This window comes from Procambarus clarkii, chromosome 24, assembly GCF_040958095.1.
Source record: "Procambarus clarkii isolate CNS0578487 chromosome 24, FALCON_Pclarkii_2.0, whole genome shotgun sequence".
In the NCBI taxonomy this organism is placed as follows: domain Eukaryota; kingdom Metazoa; phylum Arthropoda; class Malacostraca; order Decapoda; family Cambaridae; genus Procambarus; species Procambarus clarkii.
This window is the reverse complement of record NC_091173.1, coordinates 38,888,311-38,897,948: the sequence shown is the minus strand read 5'-3', so window position 1 is coordinate 38,897,948 and position 9,638 is coordinate 38,888,311. Positions and strand designations below refer to the sequence as shown.

The 9,638-nt window shown below is 46.7% G+C and overlaps 1 protein-coding gene across 1 annotated transcript; it reads right to left on the bottom strand.

Annotated features, from left to right (window-relative positions):
• Positions 1–5,838: 5,838 nt before the first annotated feature.
• On the bottom strand, positions 5,839–6,234 carry LOC138368031 (uncharacterized). Its single transcript, XM_069330327.1, has one exon. It carries the CDS (start codon positions 6,232–6,234, stop codon positions 5,839–5,841), a length of 396 nt encoding a protein of 131 aa, XP_069186428.1.
• Between the last annotated feature and the right edge of the window lie 3,404 nt (positions 6,235–9,638).

The window sequence follows — 9,638 nt, the reverse complement described above, 5'->3', positions numbered from 1 at the left end:
TCACTCCACACCGTGTTTGTCACTCCATGCCGTGTTTGTCATCCCATGCTGTGTTTGTCACTCCTTGAGGTGTTAGTCACTCCATGCCGTGCTTGTCACCCCATGCCTGTTTGTCACCCCATGCCGTGCTTGTCACTCTGTGCCGAATTTGTCACCCTATGCCGTGATTATCACTCTGTGCCGTGTTTGTCGCTCCATGCCGTGTTTGTCACTCCATGCCGTGTTTGTCACTCTGTGCCGTGTTTGTCGCTCCATGCCGTGTTTGTCACTCCATGCCGTGTTTGTCACTCTGTGCCGTGTTTGTCGCTCCATGCCGTGTTTGTCACTCCATGCCGTGTTTGTCACCCCGATGCCGTGTTTGTCACTCCCTGCCTTGTTTGTCACCCTATGACGTGTTTGTCGTTCCATGCGTGTTTGTCACCCCATGACGTGTTTGTCACTCTGTGCCGTGTTTACCATTCCATGCCGTGTTTGTCACTCGATGCCGTGTTTGTCACTCCATGCAGTGTTTGTCACCCCATGGCGTGCTTGTCACTCTGTGCCGTTTTTGTCACTCCATGCCGTGTTTTTCACGCTGTGCTGTGTTTGTCACTCTGTGCCGTGTTTGTCACTCTGTGCCGTGTTTGTCACTCCATGCTCTGTTTTTCACGCTGTGCTGTGTTGGTCACGCTGTGCCGTGTTTGTCATTCCATGCCGTGTTCGTCACTCCATGCTGTTTTTGTCACTCCATGCCGTGTTAGTCACTCCTTGCACTGTTTGTCACTCCATGCCGTGTTTGTCATTCTGTGCCGTTTTTGTCACTACATGCAGTGTTTGTCACTCCTTGCCGTGTTTGTCACTCTGTGCCGTGTTTGCCACTCTGTGCCATGTTTGTCACACCATGCCGTGCTTGTCACTCTGTGCTGTGTTTGTCACTTCATGCCGTGTTTATCACTTCATGCCGTGTTTGTCACTCCATGCCGTGTTTGTCACTCCATGCCGTGTTTGTCAGTCTATGCCGGGTTTGTCACTTCATGCCGTGTTTGTCACTCCATGCCGTGTTTGTCATTCCATGCCGTATTTGTCACTCTCTGCTGTGTTTGTCACTCCTTGCCGTGTTTGTCACCCCATGCGATGTTTGTCACTCTCTGCCGTGTTTGTCACCCCATGCTGTGTTTGTCATTCTGTGCCGTGTTTGTCACTCCATGTCGTGTTTGTCTTTCTGTGCCGTGTTTGTCACCCCATGCTGTGTTTGTCACTCTTTGCCGTGTTTGTCACTCCATGCCGTGCTTGTCACTCTTTGCCGTGTTTGTCACCCCATGCTGTGTTTGTCATTCTGTGCCGTGTTTGTCACTCCATGTCGTGTTTGTCTTTCTGTGCCGTGTTTGTCACTCTGTGCTGTGTTTGTCACTCCATGCCGCGTTTTTCACTCCATATCGTGTTTGTCACCCAATGCCTTGTTAGTCACTATGTGCCGTGTTTGTCACTCCATGTCGTGTTTGTCACCCCATGCCGTGTTTGTCACTCCATGCCGTGTTTGTCATTCTGTGCCGTGTTTGTCACCCCATGCCGTGTTTGTCACTCTCTGCCGTGTTTGTCATTCTGTGCCGTGTTTGTCACTCTCTGCCGTGTTTGTCACTCCAGGCCGTGTTTGTCACTCTCTGCCGTGTTTGTCACTCCATGCCGTGTTTGTCACCCCATGCCGTGTTTGTCACTCTCTGCCGTGTTTGTCACTCCATGCCGTGTTTGTCACTCAATGCCGTGTTTGTCACTCCATGCCGTGTTTGTCTCTCTGTGTCGTAATTGTCATTCCGTATCGTGTTTGTCACTCCATGCCGTGTTTGTCACCCAATGTCGTGTTTGTCACTCCATGCCGTGTTTGTCACCCCATGCCTGTTTGTCACCCCATGCCGTGTTTGTCACCCCAAACCTGTTTGTCACTCCATGCCGTGTTTGTTAGTCTATGCGGGGTTTGTCAGTCAATGACGTGTTTGTCACTCTCTGCCGTGTTTGTTAGTTTATGCCGTGTTTGTCACCCCATGACGTGTTTGTCACTCTCTGCCGTGTTTGTCACTCTCTGCCGTGTTTGTCACTCTCTGCCGTGTTTGTCACTCCATGCCGTGTTTGTCACCCCATGCCGTGTTTGTCACTCTATGCCGTGTTTGTCACTCTCTGCCGTGTTTGTCACTCCATGCCGTGTTTGTTACCCCATGCCGTGTTTGTCACTCTCTGCCGTGTTTGTCTCTCTCTGCCGTGTTTGTCACTCTCTGCCGTGTGTGTCACTCCATGCGGTGTTTGTCACCCCATGCCGTGTTTTTAACTCTATATCGTGTTTGTCACTCCATGCCGTGTTTGTCACTCCATGCCGTGTTTGTCACTCTCTGCCGTGTTTGTCACTCTCTGCCGTGTTTGTCACTCCATGCCGTGTTTGTCACCCCATGCCGTGTTTGTCACTCTCTGGCGTGTTTGTCACTCCATGCCGTGTTTGTCACTCAATGCCGTGTTTGTCACCCCATTACGTGCTTGTCACTCTGTGCCGTGTTTGTCACTCCATGCTGTGTTTGTCACTCCATGCTGTGTTTGTCACTCCATGCTGTGTTTGTCACTCCATGCCGTGTTTGTCATTCCATGCCGTGTTCGTCACTCCATGCCGTGTTTGTCACTCTGTGCCTGTTTGTCAATCTGTCCTTGTTTGTCACTCCATGCCGTGTTAGTCACTCCTTGCACTGTTTGTCACTCCATGCCGTGTTTGTCATTCTGTGCCGTGTTTGTCACCCCATGCCGTGTTTGTCACTCTCTGCTGTGTTTGTCACTCCATGCCGTGTTTGTCACCCCATGCCGTGTTTGTCACTCTCTGCCGTGTTTGTCACTCCATGCCGTGTTTGTCACCCCATGCCGTGTTTGTCACTCTCTGCCGTGTTTGTCACTCCATGCCGTGTTTGTCACTCAATGCCGTGTTTGTCAATCCATATCGTGTTTGTCACCCCATGCTGTGTTTGTCAATCCTTGCCGTGTTTGTCACTCCATGCCGTGTTTGTCACCCAATGTCGTGTTTGCCACTCCATGCCTGTTTGTCACCCCATGCCGTGTTTGTAACCCCAAACCTGTTTGTCACTCCATGCCGTGTTTGTTAGTCTATGCGGGGTTTGTCAGTCCATGCCGTGTTTGTCACCCCATGACGTGTTTGTCACCCCATGCCGTGTTTTTAACTCTATATCGTGTTTGTCACTCCATGCCGTGTTTGTCACTCCATGCCGTGTTTGTCACTCTCTGCCGTGTTTGTCACTCTCTGCCGTGTTTGTCACTCTCTGCCGTGTTTGTCACTCCATGCCGTGTTTGTCACCCCATGCCGTGTTTGTCACTCTCTGGCGTGTTTGTCACTCCATGCCGTGTTTGTCACTCAATGCCGTGTTTGTCACCCCATTACGTGCTTGTCACTCTGTGCCGTGTTTGTCACTCCATGCTGTGTTTGTCACTCCATGCTGTGTTTGTCACTCCATGCTGTGTTTGTCACTCCATGCCGTGCTTGTCATTCCATGCCGTGTTCGTCACTCCATGCCGTGTTTGTCACTCTCTGCCGTGTTTGTCACTCCATGCCGTGTTTGTCACTCAATGACGTGTTTGTCACTCCGTACCGTGTTTGTCACCCCATGCTGTGTTTGTCAATCCTTGCCGTGTTTGTCACTCCATGCCGTGTTTGTCACCCAATGTCGTGTTTGCCACTCCATGCCTGTTTGTCACCCCATGCCGTGTTTGTCACCCCAAACCTGTTTGTCACTCCATGCCGTGTTTGTTAGTCTATGCGGGGTTTGTCAGTACATGCCGTGTTTGTCACCCTATGACGTGTTTGTCACTCCATGCCGTGTTTGTCACCCCATGCTTTCTTTGTCACCCCATGACGTGTTTGTCACTCCATGCCGTGTTTGTCGTTCCATGCATGTTTGTCACTCTATGCTCTGTTTGTCACTCCATGCCGTGTTTTTCACCCCATGCCGTATTTGTCACTCTATGCCGTGTTTGTCACTCTGTGCTGTGTTTTTCACTACATACCGTGTTTGTCACCCCATGCCGTGTTTGTCACCCCATGCCGTGTTTGTCACTCTCTGCCGTGTTTGTCACCCCATGTCGTGTTTGTCACCCCATGCGATGTTTGTCACTCTCTGCCGTGTTTGTCACTCCATGCCGTGTTTTCACTCCATGCTGTGTTTGTCACTCAATGCCGTGTTTGTCACCCCATGCCGTGCTTGTCACTCTTTGCCGTGTTTGTCACTCCATGCCGTGTTTGTCACCCCATGCTGTGTTTGTCATTCTGTGCCGTGTTTGTCATTCCATGCCGTCTTCGTCACTGCATGCCGTGTTTGTCACCCCATGCCGTGTTTGTCACTCTATGCCGTGTTTGTCACTCCTTGCACTGTTTGTCACTCCATGCCATGTTTGTCACTCCTTGCACTGTTTGTCACTCCATGCCGTGTTTGTCACTGCATGCCGTGTTTGTCTTTCCATGCCGTGTTTGTCACTGCATGCCGTGTTTGTCACTCTATGCCGTGTTTGTCACTCTCTGCCGTGTTTGTCACTCCATGCCGTGTATGTCACTGCATGCCGTGTTTGTCATTCCATGCCGTGTTTGTCACTGCATGCCGTGTTTGTCACTCTATGCCGTGTTTGTCACTCTATGCCGTGTTTGTCACTCCATGCCGTGTATGTCACTGCATGCCGTGTTTGTCATTCCATGCCGTGTTTGTCACTGCATGCCGTGTTTGTCACTCTATGCCGTGTTTGTCACTCCTTGTACTGTTTGTCACTCCATGCCATATGCCATGTTTGTCATTCTGTGTCGTGTTTTTTACTACAATCCGTGTTTGTCACTTCATGCCGTGTATTTGACTCCATGCTGTGTTTGTCACTCTATGATGTGTTTGTCACTCTGTGCTGTGTTTGTCACCCTCTATGCCCTGTTTGTCACTCTGTGCCGTGTTTGTCACTCTGTGCCGTGTTTTTCACTCTGTGCTGTGGTTGTCACTCTGTGCTGTGTTTGTCACCCCATGCCGTGTTTGTCACTCCATACCGTTTTGGTAACTCCGCGCCGTTTTTGTTACGTGTTTATGCCACTTCGTGTGTTATAATATCACTCAATGCCGTGCTAATGCTACTCTTAACGATGTTTTAACTCATTGCTTTATGTTACTTCGTGAATATATCATTCCATTCTGTTTATATCACACTGTCAAATATTTACGTCACAGAGTGTCATATGGATGTCCCACAGTGCCATGTTTACTTCACACAGTGCCATGTTTACTTCACACAGTGCCATGTTTATGTCGCACAGTGCCATGTTTATGTCACACAGTGCCATGTTTACGTCACACAGTGCCATGTTTATGTCTCACAGTGCCATGTTTATTTGTCACAGTGCCATGGTTATGTCACACAGTGCCATGTTTATATCTCTCAGTGCCATGTTTATGTCTCACAGTGTCATGTTTATATCACACAGTGCTATGTTTATGTCACACAGTGCCATGTTTACGTCACACAGTGCCATGTTTATGTCTCACAGTGCCATGCGTATGTCACACAGTGCCATGTTTATGTTACACAGTGCTATGTTTATGTCACACAGTGCCATGTTTACTTCACACAGTGCATGTTTATGTCACACATGCCATGTTTACTTCACACAGTGCATGTTTATGTCTCACAGTGCCATGTTTATGTCACACAGTGCCATGTTTATGTCACACAGTGTCATGTTTACGTCACACACTGTCATGTTTATGTCACACAGTGCCATGTTTAATTCACACAGTGCCATGTTTACGTCACACAGTGCCATGTTTATGTCACACAGTGCCATGTTTAATTCACACGTGCCATGTTTACTTCACACAGTGCCATGTTTATGTCACACAGTGCCATGTTTACTTCACACAGTGCCATGTTTACTTCACACAGTACCATGTTTACTTCACACAGTGCCATGTTTAATTCACACAGTGCAATATTTACGTCACACAATGCCATGTTTATGTCACACAGTGCCATGTTTATGTCACACAGTGCCATGTTTACTTCACACAGTGCTATGTTTATGTCACACAATGCCATGTTTACTTCACACAGTGCTATGTTTACTTCAAACAGTGCCATGTTTACTTCACACAGTGCCATGTTTACTTCACACAGTGCCATGTTTATGTCAAACAGTGCAATGTTTATGTCACACAGTGCCATGTTTTCTTCACACAGTGCCATGTTTATGTCACACAGTGTCATGTTTATGTCACACAGTGCCATGTTTGTGTCACACAGTGTCATGTTTACGTCACACAGTGCCATGTTTATGTCACACAGTGCCATGTTTGTGTCACACAGTGTCATGTTTACGTCACACAGTGCCATGTTTATGTCACACAGTGCCATGTTTATGTCACACAGTGCCATGTTTGTGTCACACAGTGTCATGTTTACGTCACACAGTGTCATGTTTACGTCACACAGTGCCATGTTTATGTCACACAATGCCATGTTTATGTCACACAGTGCCATGCGTATGTCACACAGTGCCATATGTATGTCAGACAGTGCCATGTCTGTGTCACACAGTATCATGTTTATGTCACACAGTGCCATGTTTACGTCACTCAGTGCCATATTTATGTCGCTCAGTGCCATGTTTATGTTTCACAGTGCCATGTTTATGTCTTATAGTGCCATGTTTTCGTCTCACAGTGCCATGTTTATGTCACACAGTGCCATGTTTATGTCACACAGTGCCATGTTTACTTCACACAGTGCCATGTTTACTTCACACAGTGCTATGTTTATGTCTCACAGTGCCATGTTTATGTCACACAGTGCCATGTTTACTTCACGCAGTGCCATGTTTATGTCTCACAGTGCTATGTTTTTGTCTCACAGTGCCATGTTTATGTCACAAAGATCCATGTTTATGTCTCACAGTGCCATGTTTATGTCACACAGTGCCATGTTTACTTCACACAGTGCCATGTTTATGTCACACAGTGTCATGTTTACGTCACACAGTGCCATGTTTATGTCACACAGTGTCATGTTTACTTCACACAGTGCCATGTTTATGTCACACAGTGCTATGTTTATGTCACACAGTGCCATGTTTATATCACACAGTGCCATGTTTGTGTCACACAGTGTCATGTTTACGTCACACAGTGTCATGTTTACGTCACACAGTGCCATGTTTATGTCACACAATGCCATGTTTATGTCACACAGTGCCATGCGTATGTCACACAGTGCCATATGTATCTCAGACAGTGCCATGTCTGTGTCACACAGTATCATGTTTATGTCACACAGTGCCATGTTTACGTCACTCAGTGCCATATTTATGTCGCTCAGTGCCATGTTTATGTTTCACAGTGCCATGTTTATGTCTTATAGTGCCATGTTTTCGTCTCACAGTGCCATGTTTATGTCACACAGTGCCATGTTTATGTCACACAGTGCCATGTTTACTTCACACAGTGCCATGTTTACTTCACACAGTGCTATGTTTATGTCTCACAGTGCCATGTTTATGTCACACAGTGCCATGTTTACTTCACGCAGTGCCATGTTTATGTCTCACAGTGCTATGTTTTTGTCTCACAGTGCCATGTTTATGTCACAAAGATCCATGTTTATGTCTCACAGTGCCATGTTTATGTCACACAGTGCCATGTTTACTTCACACAGTGCCATGTTTATGTCACACAGTGTCATGTTTACTTCACACAGTGCCATGTTTATGTCACACAGTGCCATGTTTATGTCACACAGTGCCATGTTTATGTCACACAGTGCCATGGTTATGTCACACAGTGCCATGTTTATGTCACACAGTGCCATGTTTATGTCACACAGTGCCATGGTTTTGTCACACAGTGCCATGTTTATATCTCACAGTGCCATGTTTATTTCACACAGTGCCATGTTTATGTCACACAGTGCCATGTTTATGTCACACAGTGCAATGTTTATATCTCACAGTGCCACGTTTATGTCTCACAGTGCCATGTTTATGTCTCACAGTGCCATGTTTATATCTCACAGTGCCATGTTTATATTTCACAGTGCCATGTTTATATCTCACAGTACCATGTTTATGTCACACAGTACCATGTTTATATCTCACAGTACCATGTTTATGTCACACAGTACCATGTTTATGTCACAGAGTACCATGTGCTGTGTGTCTTTACCAGTCTCCGTGGTGTAGTGGTACGACACTCGCCTGGCGTTTCGCGAGCGCTTTTTCATGGGTTCTTATCCTGGCCGGGGAGGATTTACTGGGCGCAAATCCTTAACTGAAGCCTCAGTTTAACTCAACAGTAAAATGTGTACTTGGTTGTTAAACGATTCTTCGCGGCGGGGATCGTATTCCAGGGACCTGCCCGAAACGCTACGCGTACTAGTGGCTGTACAGGAATGTAACAACTCTTGTATATATCTCAAAAAAAAAAAATGTGTATGTCACACAGTGTAAAGTTTATGTCACACAGTGCCATGTTTGTGTCACTCCGTGTCGTGTTTGTCACTCTGTTTCTTGTTTATGTCTCTGTGCGGAGTTAATGCCATTCTCTGCACTGTTTATGTTACGTTTTTCCGTTTTTTTTCCATGTGTAATAATATCTCACAGTGCTGTGTTGATGCCACCCCGTGTGTAATAATATCTCACAGTGCTGTGTTGATGCCACCCCGTGTGTAATAATATCTCACAGTGCTGTGTTGATGCCACCCCGTGTGTAATAATATCTCACAGTACTGTGTTGATGCCACCCCGTGTGTAATAATATCTCACAGTGATGTGTTGATGCCACCCCGTGTGTAATAATATCTCACAGTGCTGTGTTGATGCCACCCCGTGTGTAATAATATCTCACAGTGCTGTGTTGATGCCACCCCGTGTGTAATAATATCTCACAGTGATGTGTTGATGCCACCCCGTGTGTAATAATATCTCACAGTGCTGTGTTGATGCCACCCCGTGTGTAATAATATCTCACAGTGATGTGTTGATGCCACCCCGTGTGTAATAATATCTCACAGTGCTGTGTTGATGTCACCCCGTGTGTAATAATATCTCACAGTGCTGTGTTGATGCCACCCCGTGTGTAATAATATCTCACAGTGCTGTGTTCATGCCACCCCGTGTGTAATAATATCTCACAGTGCTGTGAAAACACTTCCTCCCGGTAACTTCACTCGCTGCTGTGTTTACGTCACTATACCATGTTTGTAACTCGGTGCAGTTCTCACCTTCTCATACCTGACACAGGTATAGGTGGAGACCTCGACACCTGACGGTGTATGCGTGTTTAGCTGTGTGGTAGCACAACATTACACTCGACTGTGAACGTGAGTTTCACATACACCACACATTTAGTTATTGTGTGACATTATTGTGTCGTATTGACATTATTTAGTTACTGTGTGAGATCACTAGGTACCGTGTTCTCACTTCGTGTCGTGTTTATGTCATACCACTCTGGTATGGCAGAGGTATGGCAAGGCAAATATACTGTCATATTTTGGTCACATCATGCCGTGTTTACCTCCGTGTTGTGTTTGTCACTATATGCCATGCTTATGTCACTCTATACTTTTTTTTTTTGCAGGGATATTTCTGCGTGGTC